The sequence below is a fragment of the Arachis hypogaea genome, chromosome 10, assembly GCF_003086295.3.
Source record: "Arachis hypogaea cultivar Tifrunner chromosome 10, arahy.Tifrunner.gnm2.J5K5, whole genome shotgun sequence".
Taxonomy (NCBI): Eukaryota; Viridiplantae; Streptophyta; class Magnoliopsida; order Fabales; family Fabaceae; genus Arachis; species Arachis hypogaea.
Genome location: NC_092045.1, coordinates 21165726 through 21191356, shown reverse-complemented (window position 1 = coordinate 21191356; position 25631 = coordinate 21165726). Strand labels below are relative to the sequence as shown.

Below are 25631 nucleotides of genomic sequence, written 5' to 3'. Positions count from 1 at the left end.
TGAAGATGAGAACCAAATTAGAACTGAAATTGGAGAGCAAAAGAAATGCCAACAAGAAGAAACAAAACATGAAACTCAGAACAAGAAATGGAAAAGGACGGCACGAGAGGCTCTGGTCAAGACCACAGATGAAAGGAAAAAGGAGGAGATGGAGCTGGGGAAAAGGAAGAATGGTGAAACCATAAAAATAGAGACTGATCAGGAGGAAATACCCACCAAGAGCCAACATTATGAGACGGAGGAACACTTGGCAGAGGTTGCAAAGCAGCCTTACCAGGAAACATGAGACTCCGAAGTTGAAACTGCCATGGACTTGAAAACCCATGGGCAGTTAGAGCTCTTAACAAGCTCTTGAAACAACAAGATCCCAACCTTGTGTTCCTCATGAAAACAAGGAGAAAAAGTGAAAAACAGAGGAGGATTAGTTAATGTTATGGGAACCGATTGTGATGGAGAAGGAAAGCAACGGTCAGGAGGATTAGCAGTTTTGTGGGACAGCACATTGGAAGTAGAGATAACATCCATGTCAAGGAACCATGTGGACATGATCATTCAAGAAAATGGAAGAGGGCAAGCATGGAGAATTAACTGTTTTTATGGTAATACAAAGGCAACAAATAAACAAAGATAATTGGATGGGATCTCCTAAACTCCTTGGGACAAACCAAAAACATGTCTGTGGTTAGTGTGTGGAGATTTTAATAAAGTTTTGGAGCAAAAAGAGAAACTCGGAGGATATGCTAACACTTGGTCTAACAATCAGGTTGGGGAAGCAAATATTCAAGAAAGGCTAGATAGAGCAGTGGCAACAATAGATTGGAAGGAAGCATTCCCGAAAGCAGTGGTAAAGCATCTTCAAAGATACAGATAAGACTATTGTCCAATCCTAATCGATGTTCATGGGGAGAGCTTAAAAAGGAAGAAGAGGCCATATATTTTCAGATTCAAAGAAATGTGGCTTAGAGACTCTGAATGCAAAGAGATTATCAAAAGAAGTTGGGCAGTGAACTATAATCAGATTGAAGAGAAACTAAGAAAGTGCAGCAAAGCATTGAAAGAATGGAGGAAAGAGAAATTTGGGGAGCTTCCGAAACAAATAAAGGAAAAACAAGAACTCATACGACAACTTACATCTGACTCACAAACTGAAGAAACAATTCTGAATTTGGAAACGGCACAGGCAGACTTAGACGAACTCTTCTATCAAGAAGAGATTAAATGGGCCCAAAGATCTCGTGCAAACTTGTTGAAAGTGGAGGACAAGAACACTCGATTTTTTCATCAGACGGCATCTCAACGAAGAAGAAGGAATAAGATTGAAAGAATCACTGATGACGAAGGGAATCTCTATGAAGAAGACGAGAAAATTGAAGGCGGAGGAAATTTGGGAAGTTGAGAAAGCTACAGAGGCAATTAGAGAAAGAATATCACAGAAAGCTTACAACATCCTGGGCAGCAACTTCACTAGAGAGGAGGTTAAGGAAGCTATGAAGCAAATGTACCTAACGAAACCCCCAGGGCCTGATGGAATGCTGGCTCTTTTCTATCAAAGAATGTGGGATATTGTGGGAGTAGAGACGACAAATTAGGTGCTGAATTGCCTAAATGATGGAGGTGAGTTGGCAGATTTGAATAAGATGCACATTTTTGCCTAATTCCAAAAACTAAGAACCCGAAGCATACAAAAGAATTTAGGCCAATCTCACTTTACAATGTTTTATTCAAGATAGTGACCAAAGTAATTGCAAATAGGCTGAAGATTATTTTGCCGAGTATTGCGGGTGAATGTTAAAGTGCTTTCCTCCCGAAAAGATTGATTACTGACAATGTTTTGATAACTTTTGATATCTTTCATTTTATGAGGAAGAGGAAGGAGGGACAAAAGGCTATCTACGATAGGATTGGATTGAATGACAATTTCTTCTAGAGGTTCTAAAAGTCATGGGCTTCCTTAACAAATGGATTGAACTGATTGGTAGATGTATAAGTTCAGCATCCTTTGCAGTTCTAATTAATGGTGCACCCTCCAAGACATTTAATCCCACGAGAGGGATTAGGCAATGGGGGATTCCCTTACCTTTTCATCCTTTGTGCAGAAGTATTTTTTAGTTTATTGATCGAAGTTCAAGAAAAAAATAATCCGTGGAATTAAAATAGCAAGACAAGCACCAGAAATTTTACACCTATTTTTTTGCATTATATCTTTACAAGAATATCAGGTCAAGAAATAACGGTAGTAAAAGACATCTTTCGATAAAATATAATTTCAAGAGATGATGGATATCTTTTAGAAATTTAGAACATTTTTTTAATTAATTTTGGAGAAGAATAAAATTTTAATCGAGGAGAAAAATACCAAAACGGCCCCTGACAATAACATAAAAAGATAATGAGACCCTAAGAAAAAAAAAAATCCTATCCGGCCCCTATTTTTTTTACTCCGTTAGACGAGTTAGTTCTTCCGTTAATAATTTGTCTCTAGAGCTAATTCACCATGCCTACATGACACGTTAAGTTAATGACGTATCAGTTAAATGCCAACCTGAATGGGCAGATTAATGGGCCATCTAACCCGACCCCTAACAATTCCAATAAAAATAAACAAACTTCATACGTGATGACACAGAACTCATCTTCTACTCTCCAGAATTACAAAGAACCCTAATGCTCTCCCTTCCAAAATTCGTTGAAGACGCTTGACTTGGAGAAAGACGTTGGTCTCGACGGAACTATTGACGGTGCGGTGACAGAGAATTGCATAGTTGAGAGGTAAGCTTTGTTACTCACTCTCTCTGTCATTGCATGTGTATGATCAAGTTAAAGGTAGTTTTATTCACACTCTCTGCCATTGAGCACATGCTTTGAAACCTATGATTTGGAGTATTGTTTATATTCAAATTTTGCATGAAGAGTTGAATTAGAACATGACTTAGGATTCAATAACAACAAATATGTTTTGTATATTTTGACTGAAAAGCTTATGTATTTACAGAAAAAAAATTGTTTTGTGCTCTTGCTCCCTTTGAGTTTTCAATGGATTCGCTTCTGTTATCAACTGGTGTAGGCTACAACTAATGTGATTGGAGGTTGCTAAAAATTGTGTGCTTTAGGTTAGGTTCTTGAATTTGTGTGCCGCTATCACTTAGTAGTTCCTTAAATTGACCATTAATATTTAACAACCCGGGATCGTAGCTACTGCATATACTTGTATTAGCACATGAAAATTATTCAGTGATTATAATATTCTGACCATGTTATAATTCAAAGCCTTAAGGTTTAATAATTATTTATTAAGATATGGCCTTTATTGCACATAGCAGATTTACTAATTTAGTAAAGCAAATTTACTAATTTACTAATATAGTCTATTACTTATTATTATTGTTGCCAAATTTTAGATAAATTGATATATAATTCACATTGTTGTGTTTAGTGAATAATCTACATTAAAATTTGTCTATCTATGTATTAAAATTTGATAAATTGATATATAATTTACATTAAAATTTGATATATAAATCATTAAAATTACTAAATAATCTACATTACTTTCAAATATATCTATCTATTACCTATTGTTATTGTTGTTGAATTTGTCTTTTATTGGTGCTGCAGATGTCTAACTTTGCAATACCCGTGTTTCACCACGGTGAGAGACTTGAGAAGGATAGTAATGAGGTGTTGAAGTATTTGGATGGAAAGGTACATAAATTTTTTTCAATGGACTTAGATTTAGTGAACATTTTTGATCTAGAAGAACTATTAAAGAGTTTAGGATATGCTGATTATGCTGTAATGTACTGGTTAGAACCCACAACTCGAAATTTAGAATTTGGCCTGCATATGATTAAGGGAGATTCTGAGATAAATGATTTGAGAAACAGTCCATTGGTTGCATTTGTTATTTTGTGTATTCTATTTTTTTAATTATGTTAATTTTGCTAGGTCTGTTCTATGTTGTTGATTGTAAATTGCTGAATCTATGTGTTATATTTGCATCATCATTTCTAGGCAAAGACAAAAAAGAATAATAAAAAGATGCCAAAACTAAAAGCCTCGCCTAATGTAGATTTTGGTGAAGAGATTGATTTATCTCAATCTGCCCCTCCTAATGATGGACCTGTGAGTATAAGATTGTATTTGGTGACTTTTGTCTTGCTCATTTTTTGTGCTGAAATGGTTCTTCTATCTTGTGCAGGCTACACAACAAATTCCTGAACCTCCTGTTAGGTTTCGAATGAAGCAAATAATTGTGAGGCCGCCAATACCACACACTCAAAACCATTTAGAGCCACTTGGATCAGCTACCTCAGGGACATCCGGTAGCTCGTTTACCTTCGTGTCAACACTTGGTTTTAGGCCTCCAACTAACACTTAAGGAGATTCATTAATGGATTAAAAGTACCAAGTGAAAACTCATGTATTGTGTTGGTCTATAAGTGAAGAGTCATATGTGTCTTATGAACTCAATTAATTATCTTTTAGTTCCTTAATAGTTGTAAATGAATTCACTGGTATATAAGTTAGACAACTGGCAATTTAGAGACATATTATTTTACTATTGCACAGCACAAACAATTATACTTTAGTGCTAAGTTTATTATAATAGATTATTGAACTATTTTGGATTGTGTTTATAGCTCCATCTTTATTATCATATAGCATATATGAAAATCATATTGTATAGACTTTTTTTAATTTGATGAAACATATATTTAGCTTACAATCATTGCATACCTAGATTTTTAAATCTTCATCCATCAAAATATGTGATTACACAATTGTAATATAATCTAATTTCTTTCAATACAATATCATCTCAGATTAAAGTGATTGCAAATTCATTAACATAAAACATAATATTAAACAGATTCAGTTACATCTTGAAAGCATTACAATGCAACATAATTATCACAAAATGTCACAGCTAAGGTTATGACAATTACTTAGGACATGTCCTAAAGACTACAGCAATTATGATACTAATTATACCCAAAATTATAAGCCTAAAACATCTGAAGTAATATCTACCACCTTGAGATCCAATTTCGTTTTGATTTTTCAAATTCAATTCCATCTCTAAGTCCTTCATTCTATGTCCTCATCCATATTTTTGTGAACTAATACATCTAGCCACTTGAAATACTTGCAATGTGGGATGGGTGCCTGAAAATAAAAAATTTTGATTGTTAAAAAAAACTAAAATTACATAAAATTTTTAAATTTAAGAAATATACAAAAAAATCAATACTTACATTATAATTAGGGCATCCCAAGAAGAACCTATTCGGATTAAGTTCTATGCAAGATTGGAAGAGAATTGCATAGGACCTACAGTGACATTTTGGAGATATAAATTTCTTTTTTCTTGGCAGCCCAATTCTTCCAGAAGAAAAGGTGCAGCACTTACTCTCTTCGCCAACACTATAACCACGCAGGTTGCGACTCCTAGTTTCTAAAGAATGATCTTCATGGCTCATGGTGGTAGACAGTTAGGATTCTACACAAGAAGGAAGGAGGAAGAGGCGTTTAGGGCTCATCATGTTCTGTGAAGTGCAGATAAAACACGAAATTATATTTTCAAAAAATTGTCAGGGACCGGGTTGGGTGATTCATTAATATGCCAATCCAAGTTGATACTTAACAGACACATCACCATCTTAACTTGCCACGTATTTACGTTCCGTTAACCCCAAAAATAAATTATTGACGTAGGAACTAATTTGTCTCACGAAAAAAATTTTAGGGGCCAGAATGTATTTTTTTTAAGAACCTCATTGTCTTTCGTAAAAATTGTCAGGAGCCGAACCGGGTATTCACTCTTAATCGAGTAAACGATGTGCATGAATTTTTTTTATTTTTTTAATTAAAAATTCTTATTTAAATTAATTTTAAAAAATATATAATTTTATAAGAGTGATTGGCATGTTTAAGAAATTAATAATATTTTTCATTAATCAAAAGTTATTTTTTATATTAATTTTAGTGTAAAATATTAAATTTACTTGGTGAGGGGAAAGGGTTAGAAATTTTTTAATTTTGCTTTAGCAAAAAAATTTTTATATAACTTTTTGTCAAAATATAATTTTAAGAGAGCGATGGATGTGATTTATAAATTATAATTTTTTTCATTTATTTTGGTCCAAAGTATTATTTTAATCGTGCAAAGAAAATGGGTTAAAAATTTTTGAATTTTTATTCTAAAAAAATTAATTTTTATTTAAAAATTTTGGATAAAATATAATTGTAGAAAAATATGTGAGATATATTTTTAAAATATTTGAAAAGTTATATTTAAAAAATTATATCTCTTTATAGAATTGTAACTTATTCAAAAGTTGCAGCTTGTTAAACGGTTATAACTTATTGAATAGTTATATCTTTTAAAATAAATTTATTTATTCATGAATGCATAGTTACATAAATTCAGTGCTTATATCTTTTAGAAATTTGTAACATTTTTTTTGACAGACAATATTTTTATATTAATTTTTGTATAAAATATTCTTTTAAATGAGTCATATGAATAGGTTAAAAATATTTTATTGTTTGATTTATTAAAAAATATTATTTTTTTGAATTTTGGTTAAAGTATAATTCAAGAGAGTTATGAGTGTGATAATAAATTTTAAACAATTTTATTTAATCTAACATTTTTTTATAGTAATTTCATAATATATTAATTGAAATCGGTGATATGAATGTGTTAAAGAAACTTTTATTGTTGCTTTAATAAAATTTATTTTTTATCTGAATTTTTGATAAAATATAATTTCAAGAGACGATGAATATCTTTTAGAAATTTAGATAGGTTTTTAATTAATTTTGGAGCAGAATAAAATTATTATCGAGTGAAAGATGTGCGTGGGGGAACTATTTTAATTTTTCTTTAATAAAAAAGTATTATTAATTTGAATTTTCAAAAAATATATAATTTAATGATAGTGATTGCCATGTTCTAGAAATTAATAACATTTTCATTAATCAAAAAGTATATTTTGTATTATTTTCGTGTAAAATGAGAGAAAACAGTTAAATTTTTTTTCAGCTTTAGTGAAATATTTTTAAATGATTTTTTGTCAAAATATAACTTTAGAGGTGTGATAGGTGTGATTTAGAAATTTATAATTTTTTCTTTAACCAAAAAATAATTTTTGATTTATTTATGTATAAATATTATTTTAATTTTGTGAAGCAAATGAATTAGAAATTTAATAAGTTTTATTTTTTCCTGAATTTTGGAGAAAATATAATTTTAGGAGAGGTAGGGATGGGTATCTTTTAGAAATTTGTGATATTTTTCGTTGACAGAAAATATTTATTATATTGATTTTCATGCAAAAATAATTTTTTATATTATTTTTCATGCAAAATATTATTTTAAATGGGTCTCATATATGGGTTAGAAATAGTGGATTTTTTTTATCAAAAACAAATATTTTTTATGAATTTGATTTAAGTATAATTTTAAGAGAGTGATGAATGTGATAAATTTTTTTTTATCTTTTTTTAATCTATAAATATTTTTTATATTTATTTTAGAATAAATATTAATTTAACCTAGTGATAGCGAAGTGTCAAAAATATTTTAATTGTTGTTTTAATAAAATTTATTTTTATTTGAATTTTAAATAAAATATAATTTCAAGAGATGATGGGTATCTTTAGAAATTTAGAATATTTTTTAAATTAATTTTGGTGCAAAACAAAACTTTAATTGGGTGAAGAATATGCGTAAGAACTTTTTAATTTTTTTAATTAAAAATTATTATTTAAATGAATTTTAAAAAGTATATAACTTCATGAGAGTGATGGACATGTTTAAAAAATTAGTAACATTTTTCATTAAATAAAAATTAATTTTTATATTAATTTAGTGTAAAATATTAAATCAGTTTGTTGAGAGGAAAGGATTAGAAATTTTTTATTTTTGCTTTAGTGAAAATTTGTTTTATATGATTTTTTACCAAAATATAATTCTAGAAGAGTGACGGGTGTGATTTATACATTTATAATTTTTGTTTTGACCAAAAAATATTTTTTATTTATTTTGCTCCAAAATATTAATTTAATCGTTCAAATGAAATGAGTTAAAAATTTTTGAATTTTTGATCTATAAAATTAATTTTTATTCTAAATTTTGAACAAAGTATAATTGCAGAAGATTGTTGGATATCTTTTAGAAATTTGTAATATTTTTCTTTTACAGACAATAGTTTATTTTATATTAATTTTTGTACAAAATATTATTTTAAAGGGGAGATGAGTGGGTTAGAGATATTTTATTGTTTGATTTTTTTAAAACAATATTATTTTATGAATTTTGGTCAAAGAATAATTTTAAGAGAGTTATGAGTGTGATAAGAAATTTTAAACAATTTTTTAATCTAACATTATTTTTATATTAATTTCAGAGTAAAATATTAATTTAAATTGGTGATATGAACGAATGTGTTAAAAATATTTTTATTGTTGCTTTAATAAAATTATTTTTTATTTGAATTTTCGATAAAATATAATTTCAAGAGATGGTGGATATCTTTTAGAAATTTAGAAAATTTTTTAATTAATTTTGGAGCAGAATAAAATTTGAATCGGGTGAAAGATGTGCGTGTAACTTTTTTAATTTTTTTCTTTAATAAAAATTATTATTAATATGAATTTTGTAAAATATATAATTTAATGATAGTGATTGACATGCTCAAGAAATTGATAACATTTTTCATTAGTAAAAAATTAACTTTTGTATTGATTTTGGTGAGAAATATTAAATTAGCTTAATGAGAAAAAAGGGTTAAAAAAATTTTCAGCTTTAGCGAATTTTTTTTATATAACTTTTTGTCAAAATATAACTTTAGAAGTTTGATAGGTGTGATTTAGAAATTTATAATTTTTTCTTTAACTGAAAAATAATTTTGATTTATTTTGGTATAAAATATTATTTTAATCTTGTGAAGCAAATGGATTAGAAATTTTTTAACTTTTGCTTTAATAAGTTTCATTTTTTCCCTGAATTTTAGAGAAAACATAATTTTAGGAGAGTTATGGGTGTCTTTTAAAAATTTGTAATATTTTTCGTTGACAGAAAATATTTTTTATATTGATTTTCATACAAAATATTTTTTTATATCGATTTTCATGCAAAATATTATTTTAAATGAGTTAGAAATGGTGTATTTTTTGTTTTATCAAAAACAAATATTTTTTATGTATTTTGGTCAAAGTACAATTTTAAGAGAGTGATGGGTGTGATAAATTTTTTTTATTATTTTTCTTTAATCTAAAAATATTTTTATATTTATTTTAGAATAAAATATTAATTTAACTTGGTGATAAGAAAGTGTTAGAAATATTTTTTAATTGTTGTTTTAATAAAATTTATTTTTTAGTTGAATTTTTAATAAAATATAATTTTAAAAGATGATGGGTGTCTTTAGAAATTTAGAATATTTTCTAAATTAATTTTGGTGCAAAATAAATTTTTAATTGGGCGAAGAATCACTACAAGAGAACCGGGTGTTAGCGGCGGTTTCTGACGTGATTTGCGGCGGTTTTAAACTGCCGCCAAACGAGATTCCAGCGGTTTGTTAAGCGTCGCCTATTAGGGGGTGGTTATATGATTTTGCGGCGGTTTTCAAGACCGCTGGCACAACCGCCGCAAAACCCAAGATTAGCGTCACAATGTTTAGCGGCGATTTAAAACCGCCGCGATCTGGAAATCTGTGATCGACACGAAATGTTCGGCGGTTTGAAACCGCCGCTGTTTAATGGCCACGGTTTAAAGGCTAATGCATTTACCAGCGGTTTGGAAACGTCGCGGTTTAACGGCCAATGTTTTTTTCAAATGTAACTGGCGGCGGTTAAAAACCGCCGCCGCTATCTCCTAACCTGAATTTTCAAATTTCTAACGGCTAGTGCACAACCGCCACTATTTTCCAGTTAAATGGCCGCAAAAATACTGTTTTGTACACTGGCAATCCACGCTGTTTTTTATTTCAATGAGCATTTTTTTTCGTTTTTTTTAAATCGTTCTTAATATTAGTAAGTTAAATTATTTAAAATCTCAAAAAATAAATTGCTGGGTAAACGACAATAGCAAAACCATTAATTTAATTAATATAATTATCCGAATATCAACAAAGTGTACTCCTTACTAAGAGTTGCATAATTAACAAAATAAAAGTGTATATCTGAAAGAAGAAAAGGTTCCACAATCCTAAGAACTACTTTCTATTTTGTCCCTCCAACGCACTCATCCATGTTGCGACGTCTGATGGCAGCTTCCTACCTTGCCCTTGAAGTAGACATATCAAAGCACTCTCCATTGCCTGCATCCTGACCTTCCCAGCTGCTACTTCATCCTCCATTGCCTGTCTTTTGGTCTTCTCGGCTGCTACTTCATCCTCCACTGCCTGTCTTTTGGTCTTCTCGGCTGCTACTTCATCCTCCACTGCCTTCCTTTTCAATTTCTCTGCTGCCAACTCTGCTTGCAGTTCAAGCAGCACCCTTTGGGTCTCCTCCCTTTCAAAACCATTGCTCTGTTGATTGGAATTCATACCGAAGACTTGACTAGAAGTCGGTCCCAACCCCATTCCACGCACCCTACCCGGGCGCTCTCTTCCGAGAGCTTGAGCAAGCGAATCATTATGGGATAACAGTCTAGAAGATTCATCGCCTTGCTCAATAGCCTCAATTCTTTCCTACACACATAGATAAGCAATTAAGAGCATTTATTAGCTAGTCGCTAACCGCACAGACTTCCAATAAAATTTTAAAAATTAAAACATAGGAGAAACTACTTCCCGATTCTGAACACATTACTTACTCCAATAGCGCGAGCTGCATCATGGATATAGGAGCCATTGGTTTTTTTGTGCGTTAAGAGATACAACTCTCCTCTACTAACTATCCTCCCTTGTCGTTCCGACTGTACCAATAATGAAGACAAAGTGAATAGGGTAGAGGAACAGATAGTTCAAAAACATTCCCAAAATTAGATTACCTCTTCTTCTCCGAGCCTTGCCAAGCTTTTCGATCCACCAGTGTGGGTGTAAAGCTGCTTTGATCGATTCTCGGCATTTTTCTTACACTTATCCTGTCATGCCATTAATTTAAGAGTTACTAGACACTAGTTCTGACGAACTAAATGTGACATAAATGAACTTTATCTGTTATGAAACATAACTATATTACCTGTGTCTCTTTGCTGTTGCGATAATCGAGAAATCTTTTCCAATGGTCTGCAGTAATTCCATCTGGGCGGTTTTCAATATTTGCTGCAAATGAAAGTTCTGGGTCATAGTAGCGATGGTATAATCTGTTCCTCGTTTCCTTCCAAGCCCTTCCTAGCATCTTGGATATTATACCTTTTTATAATTCCTCTACTATCTTCTTCAAAATGGAACATTTCCTGCAACATTAAAATTAAGCAGTGAGTAGTGTTCAAAGTATGAGTTTGGAATGGTACGAAGAAATAAAAATAACATTTTACCTTTACTATTCATTATAGACTTTGTCCCTGGTGCGAACCTTTCTCCAGTCCCTCTCGCAGATTGGGAATTTGGTGTAGTCAGATCCTAGCAGTCCCATAACGCCGCTCAATAGACCTGCTTCATCCCCAACTAGTTGCAGTGCATTGTTAAACCTGAGTACGACCTTTCTTCCGTTAGGTGGCTTCATAGCTTCCTTCACACTCAGTTTGACCTGTTTGATTGTGCCATCGGATTCTGTAAAACATATTAATTCTTAATTAGCTACCATTGAAGTCAAGTTGCGAATACATCATAGAAAAATAGGGCAATGAAAAGTAGAATTAAATAAAGTTCTCTTATACCAATTGTTTTAACATCCCAAAATTCTGTGGTCTTGCGTCGCTTGCGCTTCTGAGCATTCTGTGCAGCAAGAAGATTATCAACATGTTGGTCAAAAGAATCTACCTCATCATCTGCCTCCTGGTCTACCTCTTCGGCGTCCGACTCCGAGTTTTGAACATCATTCATGGAAGCCTGTGGAGCAGGCAGTGGTTCGGTTCGGGGCGGACGAAAGGGGCGTAAAGATGAGGAGGTGGGGGCACTAGAATTGGGCGGTAGAATTGGGCAGTCCGCTCTCTGGGAAGTTGAAGCTGCATTACCTTCCACTTGAGGCTGTTGACATACTGTGTCTACACGGGCTTTCTTCGTGAAACGACCTACCCGAGGCATCTTTAACCAACTGCATTCGGATTAAAACGAAGTAATAACAATTAATATATACATAATAGTATAAATTAACATGCAAAAAGGACACCGGCATACCCAGTTACATGAGTACATGAGTTGAGATAGCATGTTAACAAAGAAATCAAATACAAGGGACATTAAAAAATTGATTTATTCACAATTAATTCAATTATTTATGTTAAATATAATTATTCATGTATCATTTTTATTAACCCAAATATAACAATTAATATTGTACATCATAATATAAATTATCAGAGGTCCCAACTGCATTCGAATAGAAAATAGTACAAGATTAGTACACATAAAATTCAAGTTCTTCCAAACGTACTCAAAAGAGTACAATAATAATACTCAATTTAAAATAGAAAATAGCACTTCAATGTGGAATTACAACAAATTCTTGAAGAAGCTTAATTAATTAATCATATTAAAAGAAAATAAATCTAAATAGACATTGCAACGTATGGTGCAGGGCGGCTCTTCATTAATCTCTTCATTAATGAGAGAAATTATGAAAAAAAAAATAACCGGGGGTGAGAGGGAGTCAGAAAGGATATCATTAGTCAAGACGACAGTAAGATTATGCTGTTTCTTTAATATTATTTTTGGTGCCTAAACGTCTCTCATTACTTGCCACTTATTAATTAATTAGTAATTAGTAATCCTAATATATAAGCAGAGTATTTGTTAATTAAATATATAATATAATGGATGTACATCGTAGATAATTGTTATTATTAGGATCAGCAATAGCAGAGTATTTTTTTCTCGACTGCATCATAAGTTTCAACACCCCTCCATAATTGCTTCAACTCGTTGATCAACGGCTCTAGGTACACGTCTATGTCATTTCCAGGCATTTTAGGACCAGCAATAATCATAGAGAGGATGAACGAAGTGCGTTTCATGCAAATCCAAGGCGGCATGTTATACGGGATAAGAACCACTGGCCAAATTGAGTACTTCGAGCTCATGTTCCCAAAAGGGTTAAAGCCATCGCTAGCTAATGCTAGGCGAACACTACGCGGATCACGAGAGAAGTCTGGATATCGTACGTCAAATGACTTCCATGCCTCGGCGTCCCTTGGATGCCTATACATACCATCAGAGTTAGGACTTCTCTTATGCCACAGCATGTCAACGGCTGTCTTACTAGACATATATAACCTCTGCAATCGTGGAATAAGGGGGAAGTAACGAAGAATCTTCGCCGCTTGTGGTTTGCCGTTCTTCTTGACAACCGTCTTGATCCTCACCATAGAGTTCTTCTTAGTCTTATGCTTCCATCTAGATGTCCCACACTGCTTGCATTTGGTCAGCTCTTGGTCGTTGCCCTGGTATAGCATGCAGTCATTTGGACATGCATCTATCTTCTTGTACTCGAGACCGAGTTTTCTTATGACTTTTTTGGCATCGTGCACAGTGGATGGAATCCGGGCATGCTCAAAAGCGTCCGCAAGCAACTCCAATATCATTCCGAAGGCCTTATCGCTCACTCCGCACATGGACTTAATGTGATAGAGCCTCACCAAGAACGACAACTTAGAGAACTTTGTACATCCTGGGTATAACTCCTGCTCCCCGTCTTCGAGTAGGTCGTGAAAGTTGCGGGTCTCTCGACTAGGTTCATTGTATAAGTTAGGCAACTCATCCATAGCGCTCTCGTCCGGTTCATGCTCCGAGTCTTCTTCGGGACCGGGAAGTCCTGAGATGTTGAATGCATCGTGGACCATATCAAGCATCGGGGCGTTGAAATGTTGTTCAGATTGCTCCTCTTGTCCGTCACAAGAGCGCTCGACCTCGCGTCTCTCACCGTGATGGATCCAAAATGTGTAAGTAGACGGGAAAGGGTTGATCACCAAGTGATCAAACGCATCCTCTCTATTTTGTAAGAGGCGGAAGCCACACTTCGGACATGGACAACGTATCATCCCATCAGATGATGCATTGGCAAATGCAAAATCTAGGAATCTGGTCAAATCGTCCCTATATTCTGCACCGACTCGTGACTTTGAAATCCAACTCTTATCGATATCTAGTTTAATGAAAAAATTGGAACGACAACAAATCGTAAAATAAAGTCAGACCACGAGAAAAAAGTAAATAATTAACACTTGATATAGAATGGGCAATTGACTGTTAAACCGAATAATGCTGCACTTTCAAAAAAAATTACTGGAAGAAAGAAACTCTGGGTCCGATGGCAAATATTTGAAATGGAAAATAAAATTCGTTCCTTAAAAATAGAAAAAGAAAAAGAGGAATATTATATTAATCTACGAAATAAAAATATATAAGTATATATAACTTGTAATAAATTAATCTTTGACGTACTGGAGGAGATTATACTATAAAAAAAAGGCTAGTTATTATTCGTACCCACTATATATCTATGTGTCAATAAGCTAACATGGGCAGGAAAACTTTTTTTTTAACGTGTAATTTCATCAATCAAGCACCAAAGTACATCCCAAAATGCATAGTTTTATTATCAAATATACTGCTATACTACTATTGTATATATCTACTAGTATACTTGCATTTTTAACCTATTTCTGACACAAATGGATAATGATTTTTTATCAAGCTTTTAGGTTTTTCAACAAAACATACCTACTTCCCATGATATTATACTGATGGAGTCTACTTGGCAACATTTGAATAATAATGCAGAAATGAAAATTACAATTTTTCCTAACTGATGACATTTATTATGTTAGCTTAGACTATTAATTGTTTAACAGTTCACCCACAGATATACGTTTGTATATTGTTCACTGCAAGTTATAAAAGAATGAGAAATTAATATACTATTGTTTACAACACTGACAACGACATAGGGATATTAGCATTCAAGGGTGATAACTAATAACTGACCTGCTTGTGTGCTCTTTTAGTTCTAAGTTCTTCCACAACCTCTAAAGCACGAATGTTGAGATCTGTCTTGCCTTCAAAATCTGCATCCAAAATCATTTACATAGTAGAAAAATAAAAAAAGACTTCAGTTTTCCTCATGGAATACACATATCAAATAATAACATCTCATATAACCATACTCAGCAAAAAGGGGGAAATATAAAAATATCAAGCGTACACAAATGTCACAAAAAGAAACGAAACAACTCACTCATAGTCAAAACTGAATAGTATTCAAAAACTGAATATTACTTGATTTTGGCATTCAATTAAAAAAGAAACAACTCACTCAGATTGCTAGCAGCAAAAAAAAAAGAAATAAAATACATTTCACGTACAAATCTGATGGAAAATAAAGAAATAAAATAAAATAAAATAAAAAGAAACGCTGAACACGAGTATGCACAATTTTCACATTTAACTAAAATCAAATAACTGAGTAACTCGCTTGATATGCTAAACACAGCGAAATTGGGTCAAAGGTATGCACCAAAACACAGTTCAACGCAACATTCATACGCTAATAAGCAAATTCGCAATAAAATCTGAGGAGTACAAAATGCGAATACATAACTAAAGGATGAATAGAAACGAGGAATACAACAGGCCTTCCACATTCAACTTGTAACAACTAACAGTAATGGAAGTATGGAACCAAATCCACTATTCACTATAACACTCTCAGAGACAAACTATAATGTCATTTTACATATACTAATCACCCATTCAACAAAATCCCGATGCCTAGCCTAAGGGGAAAAAATGCAAAAAAAAAAAAACAAAGATAATACAACATGATCCTCCAATTCAACTAAAATCAAAATATATCAAATAAAAATATAAAAATCAATACTTAATAAATTGCCCAAAAGACTTTGTGCAAGACCCTTTGGTTCTACTCTATTGTAATATCTGTCACAGCTGCAGCTACACGAATACACCCCAAGTAAATTATTCCAGAGCTCCGATATATCCGCTCGTCAGAGAACCTGATTCAATGCAAACAAATTAAGTTCAGAGAAAGTCCGAATTTAACTCCGAGAATTAGAGAAAACATTGAACAATGGTAACCAAGATATTGATAAGCTGATGAGAGATCTTGAGATTAAAACCATGGAAAATAAACATTCATAACGGATTCTGGAAAAGATGTTACTAAGATGGTAAATGATCTAGTAAAGAAACAGATTCTTGAGAAGATGTCCCCTAGGTTGGTCAGTTTATCATCCAATAAAGCTTGTTAGAGAGCCAGCAAGGCCATTGCCTTGTGGTGGAGAGCTTTCACTTGGAGAGTTGTTGCAGTACAAATCACAAGATGGTCTTAGAGTTGTTATGCTCATTTGGGATGACAGAACTTCACATGACAAGTTCCTTATCAAAACTGTAATTGCTCTTTCATTCATTCATTCATTTCTGTTCAAGTGCAAGATGGGTTCTAAAGCTGATCTTGTTCATTGCAGGATGGAGTGATGCAAACTCATGAACAAAGAAACCAAACAGTTCTTTAAAAACTCAGCTGTTCATTGCGTACTATCTCTGCGTTATGCAAGCAATAATCTCAGTATTTTCAAGCAACAGGCATGGATTTCCTGCACTTGAAATCTTCTTTCACATACACATTCACATTATGACATTAGTCCTAGTTTAATTGATTGAGTCTCTTGGTTCAGGTTGTGAGAACCCTCTGTACTCATCATCAGAAGTGTGTGCTTGTTGACTCACAAGGTGCAGAGAATAATAGGAAAATATCTTTGGAACCATGGTTGTTATTCAATCAAACTATTTCATAATCCTACATTTTGAGTTAGTGCTCACTTTGCTTCTTTGGAACCTGGTTTTTATTCAATCAAACTATTTCATAAAACATTTCAACTCTCGAAAATGGTTTTATCTTTAATGTATTAATAAGGTTCTTAAATGTGAAAAAGACTCAGAAATTATTTTAAAAGAATTCATAACCTCTCCAATTTGTTCAAATTTTACAAATATATATACAAATCCATAGAAAATTCTGCCTCGCTTTTTCTTATCCTTATACCAAACACAGCCTTGACTTTCACTTTGAGAATCTAACTATGCAATCATGAAGTGACAAAACAAGAATTCTAAAATTAAAATACTTAGTACATACATATATAAACCTGCTACAAACCAAATATAAAAGTTTGATTATGCAGAAAAGGAAAAAAAAGGTGATGCATCTCCGCGAAATTAATCTTATTTGAGAATTAAGAGCTCTTAGTTCCTGAAGTTCTAATACATTACCCTAGCATTGGGCTCTACAAATATGAACATCAAACAGATCTTTTTCATTGGTGAGCTCAAAAACACAAACATCTCCAACATCAAAACATGAAGACTATTCAGAGTCTTATTAATCAACACTATAAAATATAATTTCATTAATACTATGTCAGTTGTTCTACTTTGATTTTAAAAGATAACGTTCTTTTGTAATTAGCTCAAATTAAAACTCATACAAAAATTTCGAAAAAAAAAGGACTTGAGTCAAGACCCATGTTATTCCAAAATTATCGCCGATTGATAACGTGAACAGAACGCAAAATCAGAAACATACATACTAAAACCAACACAATCAAACGGAAGGGAAAATGCAACAACCCATGTACTCAACACAACCTTAGTTGCAAAACCTAATCGAAGCAGCTATTGAACTACCACACCGAACAACAAACGCAAAAAGAGCAATGAACTCACCAGAAGCCCTCGCCACACAAATTCAACTTCGACCCAGAAAAGATTGAGAAATATAAATGGAAAAAATTAAAGGATTGTAAATTAAATTCAGATAGACAGTGCATGGGTCTTGATATGGAAGAAAGCAATCATAGGTTCTACGCAAAGCAAGCAGGTTTTTCAGCATTTAACAAGTAAATCAACTAACTCCTAAAAACACATCAAGACTCAGGGGTTCAGATATTGGGGAAAAATTCAATCTGATTGTTAAATTGAAGAAAAATTTGGTCAGAATTAATCAAAATACGTTGTTCAGACCAAAATTAATAAAGCAAAAAGATTAAATTGATGCTCGAATAGTTTTCTCAAGAGCCCTGAAACTTAAATTGGGACGAGGGAGAGGAACTAACCACTGAGAGGGGAGACTAGTGCAATCGGCAACGGGAAGCACCGCCAAAGGGGAGAAGGCTGCCAAGGATGACACAGGGACGGATGGATTGGGATGACGCCACCGACTTCACACGCATGCACGGCAGAAGGAGAAGACTCCGACGACCCCTTCTACTTCACCTTCGTGCACAGGAGCTACACGGAGGAGAGAGGATCCTGGTGACCGGAACAACGATGGAGCGGAGTGGGTTGGATCTGACAGAGGGAAGGATAGGGAAGGCGGGGAAGGAGCCTTGTTGATTGCTATACCTTGGCTCTGACGAAGGGTTCTCGCGCCAAATACTTGAAGGTTATCGCGCGAAATCAATTTGCTCTGGGTATTTTAGCGAGGCAAAATCCCCTTCCCCCCAATGTCTTCTGCTGCGGTGAGGGCCCAATACCGCCTTAGTTCAGTTTATTTGGAGCGGAGGAGTATTCACGCAGCAGGAATCGCAACAAAATAGAGCAATCTGGAGCGGTGGGAGAGAACGGCCGGCAATTTGGGCCGACAATAAGATTATTAGATGCGGACCTTCAAACCGCATGAAGAACGGCAGCAGATCCCTCGAACAGCAGCGCTCTGGAAAAGGGGCTGGTGTTTTAGCGCAGCTAACACCCGGTTCTCTTGTAGTGAATATGCATGAAAACTATTTTAGTTTTTTCTTTAATTAAAAATTATTATTCAAATAAATTTTTAAAAAATATATAATTTTATGAGAGTGATTGACATGTTCAAGAAATTATTAACATTTTTTATTAATCAAATTAATTTTTACCTTTTGGGTTCTTGTTCTTTCTTTTCCATTTTCTCTATCTTTAAGACCATCAACATCATAATCACCATCATTATTATTATTACTTGGTAGTTCAAAATATGTTTAACTTAAAAAATTAATTTTGTATGGATTAGTTAAGATTCTGATTTGAATTCATGTGAAGTTAAAAATTAGGATTGTTTAGATAATTCATATTTTCTTATGTAGTATTTATTTAGAATTATTATTTTACTAGAAACTTTCAAATTCTCACCCATTATTGTTATTATATTTTTCAGATGTAGAACACAATACACCTTGCTGAGAATGCGAGATTTTTTATGATAAAACGAAGATGATTCTTTTGATATGTATTTTGGTTATAGAGTTCTCTCTCCTTTTAAAAATATACTATTGTATAACTTGAATTTCTTTTTAGAAGCTTTTATTAGAGAGATAAAGTGTATATTTTGTAGATTCTCTTATGTTGTAATATTTTAACCAACCTTTTTTCGTGGGTAGAGACTTGTAACTATTATATACCCTCACTTGAACTTATTTATATATTTTGCTTCTGTATATGATGTTTATTGCGTTAAAATGTTCATGTGTGATTGACGGCTATCAACGTTTACTGTTTTTCATAGGTTTCTAGTTATATTATTCTGCATGTATCTCTCTTTTTAAGTATAGTAATGTCTCACCACCTTTGATTTACAAGTTACAACTATAGCGTATAGCTTTGTGTGGTAGGGTGTTATAATTATCATCTTCTTCTTAGTTTAGTATTTCAATTAGTATAACAAAAATAACACAAATTTTTTTTGTTAATAGCACAAGAAACTTTTGAGAATAAAAAATCTAAAATTTTAACTCATTTAACTAACAAAATATATTCAAATGCATTTTAGGTACAATTAAAAGCTACATCAATTTATTATAAATGACACATAAATAATTAGACCTTTATATATGAATTCAATACCCCTCAATCAATTCAATGATAACAAGAATTGGTTAAGAAATTTTCTCTCTCATGGGTAAAAAATGTTGATATAAAAATTAAGAAATTTCTTATGTCACGATTAAAAAATTTTGGTGCTATTTTTCTTATAAATTCAACACAATTCAAAACTCTCCTTCCTTCTTTTTTTATCATCATCAACATCATTATCTTTCTCATCATTATTTTTGTTTATCATTTGACACATCATTATTCTTGTTTATCATTAAGAAACTTTCTGTGTCAAAATTAAAAAATTATTTCAATGCTATTTCTAATAAATTCTGCACAGTTTAAAACTTTTTGTCACCGTCCTTCTCTTATTCATCATCATCATCATCATCATCATCATCATCATCATCATCATCATCATCATCATCATCATGTCGGTTATAAAGTTTCATTGTCAAAATTAAAAAAACTTCATGTTTCACGTTAAAAAAATTTAGTGCTATATTTTTGATAAATTCTGTACGATTCAAAATTTTCTTTTCTCTTATTCTTCTTCATCATTATCATCATCTTCTTTTTCTTCTTCATCTTTTGTTTTTGTTTCACCTTTTTATAATTTTTTTTCACCTTCTTAGAATAAAAATAAGAAAAAAGTTCCAACAAAAATAAAAAAATAAAAAATACTGCAATAACCACTACGAAAAAAAGGAGGAGAAGAAATAAAAAAAATATTAGTAATAACAATAATAGAACGATAATAAAGAAGAAACATACGAAGAAGAGAAAATACATAAAAAAAAGAAGTATGTGATTCACATAATTATAATAGAACCGCAATAAAAATTCATGTACTATGACAATTATAATCAAAATCTTTATGGATTATTTATAATGGTTTTAAATTTGTTTTATTTTATTTTCTCTCATCACTTACTAATTTAGCTTGTTGTTTTATTAAATTTTGTTATAAATTATTAAAATAAAAGAAAAAATTAATTAATAATAATAAAAAGTATTATATCTTTAATATTTTTTATTATTGTTAAAAATAGAAATAATTAATATTAATTAAAGAAATAAAAACAAAAAAATTAGTATCTTAACATTAGATACATTGATATTGATATGAAAGATCTCCGATCCTTATATCTTATGCAAGAATGCAATAAAATATCCCACCTTTATTTTGATTTTTTAAAAGTAAATTTTAAAAGATATTAGAATTTATTTTTTTTAGTTATTAATTAATTATTAATATTTAAAAGTATGTGATAAAGTATATTATTGAATTATTAAACTAAAAGAATTAGATTAAAAAAATTAAATTAATAACTAAGTAATAACTAAAACAATAAATTTTGATGGTCACCTAGTATTTTTCTCTCTAAAATTTAGGTTTAAAATTATATCTAAATCTGTTAAGCTTGTATTCATCTAAAATTCTCTCCTTCGTCGTACTATCATGCAAATTAAAAGATGTAATGCCAAGAAAAAAGAAAACTTGTCTTGTAATATAAAAATAGTTTATAAATTTTCGGACATACGGATACATTTCAGTAAACAATACTAATAAGGAGGGAGGCATGCATGCATGCATGGCGATTGTGAGTCTTTAACATATGCATTTTGAGTGAGTCCTACACTCATTTATTATAAACATCAATATCTAAAACAACAGAAGTTCATTTCTGACGTCAAGATCAGATCAGAACAGATAACAGATTTATTGTTGCTTAATGAAAGTAGCAATCCTTGGCACGACGAGACGAGAGTTTTCGTCATATGGCTTATAAACTTGATCGGAATGTCCAATACCTTTATTCAGTTCCAGCTCAACACGCCCACCCCAACTACTATTCTTCAGATCCCTAAAGTAGTTCTCTCCAGCAGGTCTCAACGGATCAGTCTCCGCCACACACACCAAAACCCTCCTACACCCAAGCGTATTTAAATCTTCCGCCGCCGGTTTCAGCCTTGGATCCTCTGGCCCCTTATTATCCTTGCACATATACAACCACTGCCTATCTTCCCCTAATCCACCAAAGAAAGGGTGCACCATAATCGCACCCTCCACATTTATACCATTAGGTGGTCCTGTTTTTCCCACTTTGCTGACCACGTAATGGGTGATGTTACCGCCGGCACTGTTTCCGGCGACGAAAACACGCTGCAGGTCGGCATAGTCGTTTAGCCAAGGCTCCGGCCCGGCCCCGTTTGCATGCAACGCGATCCAATCGAGGGAGGCCATGGCCTCCTCGTAGCAAGCGGGTGGTGGTCGGGCCGGGAACTTGGAGTACTCTACGGAGACAGCGAGGACGTTGGATTGATTGGCGATGTCAGCGAGATGGTTAGTATATTCTGGAGAGAGGGCGGACCTGGAGCAGAAGCCACTCCCATGGAAGTAGAGGACGACGGGAAGTTTTTTGTTGTCAGGGTTTTTTGGAAGGAAGAGGCGAGCGGTGAGGCGGGGGTCGTTGGTGGTGGTGATGATTTCAGCATCCTTGATGTGGAGTTCGAAGGGAGGAACGAATGCTGGTGGAGGACGGAGGACCTCCACGGTTCCGTCTGTGTAGACAACAAAGAAGTCGAACTCGTGAAATATCTCCTTTTTCGGCGGGGTTGTTATGTGTTTTTCGTTGTTTGGTGCAGTGCTTAGAGAGAGAGATTGATGAATCTTATTAGGGCTGTAGGTGAATGAAAGGTTTGTTTCCCGAGGTGGCGTAGGGGTCATCATACGGAAGAAAGCATATGGCTTGAGGACGGAGGAGGTCAACGATGTCATGGTTGCCATTGTTGTTGTTGTGTGTTTGTTGAAGTGCTAAGATAGAGTGATGAATGTGGTGAGGGTTTAAGCGGACCAAGGCTTCACTTATATAACGAATGGATTCAACCAATAACCATTCTCCATTCTTCATCGAAAAAGAGAACATGTTAGCTGGAATCTACCTTTTTAAATTGTTATTATTCTTACACATGTTAATTGATGGTTGATTTTAGTGGTTAATTTTATTGTATAAATAATATTTTTATTTTTTAAATTATACTAATTAGCTAAAATTAATATTTAATAATGTAAAATCATATTTAATAATTTAAAATTATTTATCTTTTTTTACTAATTAAATATTGATCAAATTTTAATAAAAATATTAATTTTTTAAACTTTTTCTATAATTAAATTACTTCTTGAATATTTGACATACAGCTGTTACGCATATTGAGTATAATATTAATTTTTAAATTTTAATTTTAAATAATAAATATAAGAAATTAATTTTTAACTCTCACTTTATAAAAAATTTAAAATTTAAGATTTAAGATTTTAAATTTAAAATTTAGAATAAAAAAATAATTTTAACAAAATTTGATTAATATTAACTAAAAAAGTAATTAATTTCCTAGTTAAATTCAATTATATTTTAGTATAGGAGAGAAATTGAACATGTGAATCATGCTTCCATTCAATTTTTTATTTTTCTATTGTTCTCGATCTGAGATGCATGCAGGCACCATCAATGTTGTATTTATTTTCCCCCTCCTTTGTAGATGGTCAATTTGTACATGTTATTATTCTATACATTGCTTCAGTCAATAATACAATAATACACAAACGTGCAATGCATGATATAATATGATATAACCCTTTAGCAACATGAATATAAAGATTAACATATTATTGGAGTTAATTTTTATTTTCGTGAATCATTTTACGAAAAAATATAAAATATACACCCCTGCAAAAATTTACTTGTTACTATAAAGAGTTTAAAAAGTTGTTCTAAATGGTTCTAATTAAGCATATAGATTTTGGGAATAAATTTTAAATAAATATCACCGGATTTACATACATTAAAAAAAAGTTAAATATAAAAATAAATTGCATTTGGAACCATTTCAATTAGAATTTTTTTAATTTTTTATGCAAAAAATTCTGTTATAAAAATAAATCTTATTTGATTAATAATACTGTTAGAAATCAAGAGAGAAAACTAAAACAATAAATTATATCTTCAAATGTGTTGATAATGAAAGAATACAAAACTATTTATAGAAATATAATCAACTACTATCATAAATAAATTTACATACAGCTACTCATTACTACTAATCTAATTCTCAACTACTCAATATTCTTTGATAAATACAATATAGATATTGAAGGCTCAACTGAACCATTCTTCAAAATTTGCGAATCCAAAATCTTCTTGGGGCAATTGTTTACAGGATACATGGCAATTTTAAATTGTCTAGGAACGTTGGGTAGATGGGAATCCTGCTGAGTTGTTCCTTGGAACACGTGATGAAATAGTAGTGTAAACTGAGTTATAAAAAATAGTACCCGTATATTAAAAATTAATTATTAAGTTAATTATATATATATATATATTATTTAACTCATTTTTAATATATATTTTATATAAATAACTGATTTTTTTATATACACTTAGTATGATAGTTGAATTGTTCTAAAGCAAATATATATATATATATATATATATATATATATATATATATATATATATATATATACCATAAAGAATTAAGTATCAATTAATTACTGTATGTATAGGAATATATATGTTGTTGGTATTTATAAAAGTTACAAAATTTAATTATACTGTTATAAAAGTATTTTATTATTTTATTATAACAGGTTTTATTATTATAATGAATAATTAATTTGTTTAAAAAATATATAAAACAACATTATAAGTTGGGAAATTTATGCAAATAAAATAATTGGAAAAAAAGTTTACATAAATATAACTTTACAAATGACCAGACGCAATTACAATATTTCAATTAATATGTAATTCGTTATCTCTGTCGCGGATTCTATTAACACGCGTGGTTTACACGTCTGAATGTATATTCACGTGAAGTTAAAATTTGTTACTTCTACGTTTATATTCATGATAGCTGGTTACTGTTGGAAAATTAGATAAAAAATTTAATTCATATAATATATGTTGTTGATGTATTTTACAAAAACAATTTATTTTTTATTCGGCTTTTTAGAATTTGTAATTGTAATTGTTATATAATAAAAAAATAGTATTATACAAAAATGATAAAAAAAAATAAAAAAATATTAGACATAAAGAACAGTAAATGATAAAAAAATTAATATGAACAAAAAAATAATAAAAATTACAAAAAATAATAATATACATGAAAAATTAGAAGTGAAATTGTTACGGTGGGTAACCGGAGATTGATGGGCTGGATGGAGTTGGTTGGCCCAAATGTGTGAAGGAGGAGGACTCCGAATGGGTCTGCAACTCGGGAGGCTCCGTCCGACTTGTTTGTGCGAGGAGATGGGGGTGGTACCTGCAAAGACACTCCGATGCCTAAGTTAGCAAGGGTGTGAGCAGGTCTAGAGAGTATTGGGCTTAGAGATACCTGAGGGGTGTCAGTGTATTTATAGTGGTGAGCCAATAACCACCGTTGGAGTAGTGCCATATTTTTAGGGCCTTAACCGTCCCATTATCTTAGGGAGGTTAAGATATGGCTCGATGAAGTGGTTAGAGAGATTCTAGGGATAGTTACTCATTTAAATGAGTGTTTATCCGCCAGCTAATCTCGTGCCCGACTTCTTTAGAACAGGTCGTGGTGAGTACCGACTTCATAGGATGAAGATTGGTACTGGTGAGACCC

General features: G+C 32.0%; 3 protein-coding genes across 3 annotated transcripts; all 3 read right to left on the bottom strand.

Moving 5' to 3' along the window:
• Positions 1 to 10093: 10093 nt before the first annotated feature.
• On the bottom strand, positions 10094 to 18870 carry LOC112717404 (uncharacterized). The gene is made up of 9 exons (XM_029289634.2): positions 18245 to 18870; positions 15991 to 16126; positions 15099 to 15178; positions 11834 to 12210; positions 11492 to 11726; positions 11194 to 11410; positions 11003 to 11095; positions 10826 to 10927; positions 10094 to 10700 (listed from the first exon to the last, which is right to left on the bottom strand). The coding sequence occupies exons 6-9, from the start codon at positions 11350 to 11352 to the stop codon at positions 10224 to 10226; spliced, it is 831 nt and encodes a 276-aa protein (XP_029145467.1). The 5' UTR covers positions 11353 to 11410; positions 11492 to 11726; positions 11834 to 12210; positions 15099 to 15178; positions 15991 to 16126; positions 18245 to 18870; the 3' UTR covers positions 10094 to 10223.
• On the bottom strand, positions 12965 to 16540 carry LOC140173117 (uncharacterized). Its single transcript, XM_072204124.1, has 4 exons — positions 16402 to 16540; positions 15099 to 15178; positions 15043 to 15046; positions 12965 to 14256 (listed from the first exon to the last, which is right to left on the bottom strand). Exons 1-4 carry the CDS (start codon positions 16538 to 16540, stop codon positions 12965 to 12967), a joined length of 1515 nt encoding a protein of 504 aa, XP_072060225.1.
• A 2595-nt stretch (positions 18871 to 21465) lies between the features above and the next one.
• Positions 21466 to 22838, bottom strand: LOC112715350 (probable carboxylesterase 1). Its single transcript, XM_025767112.3, has one exon. The coding sequence runs from the start codon at positions 22762 to 22764 to the stop codon at positions 21697 to 21699; it is 1068 nt and encodes a 355-aa protein (XP_025622897.1). The 5' UTR covers positions 22765 to 22838; the 3' UTR covers positions 21466 to 21696.
• Between the last annotated feature and the right edge of the window lie 2793 nt (positions 22839 to 25631).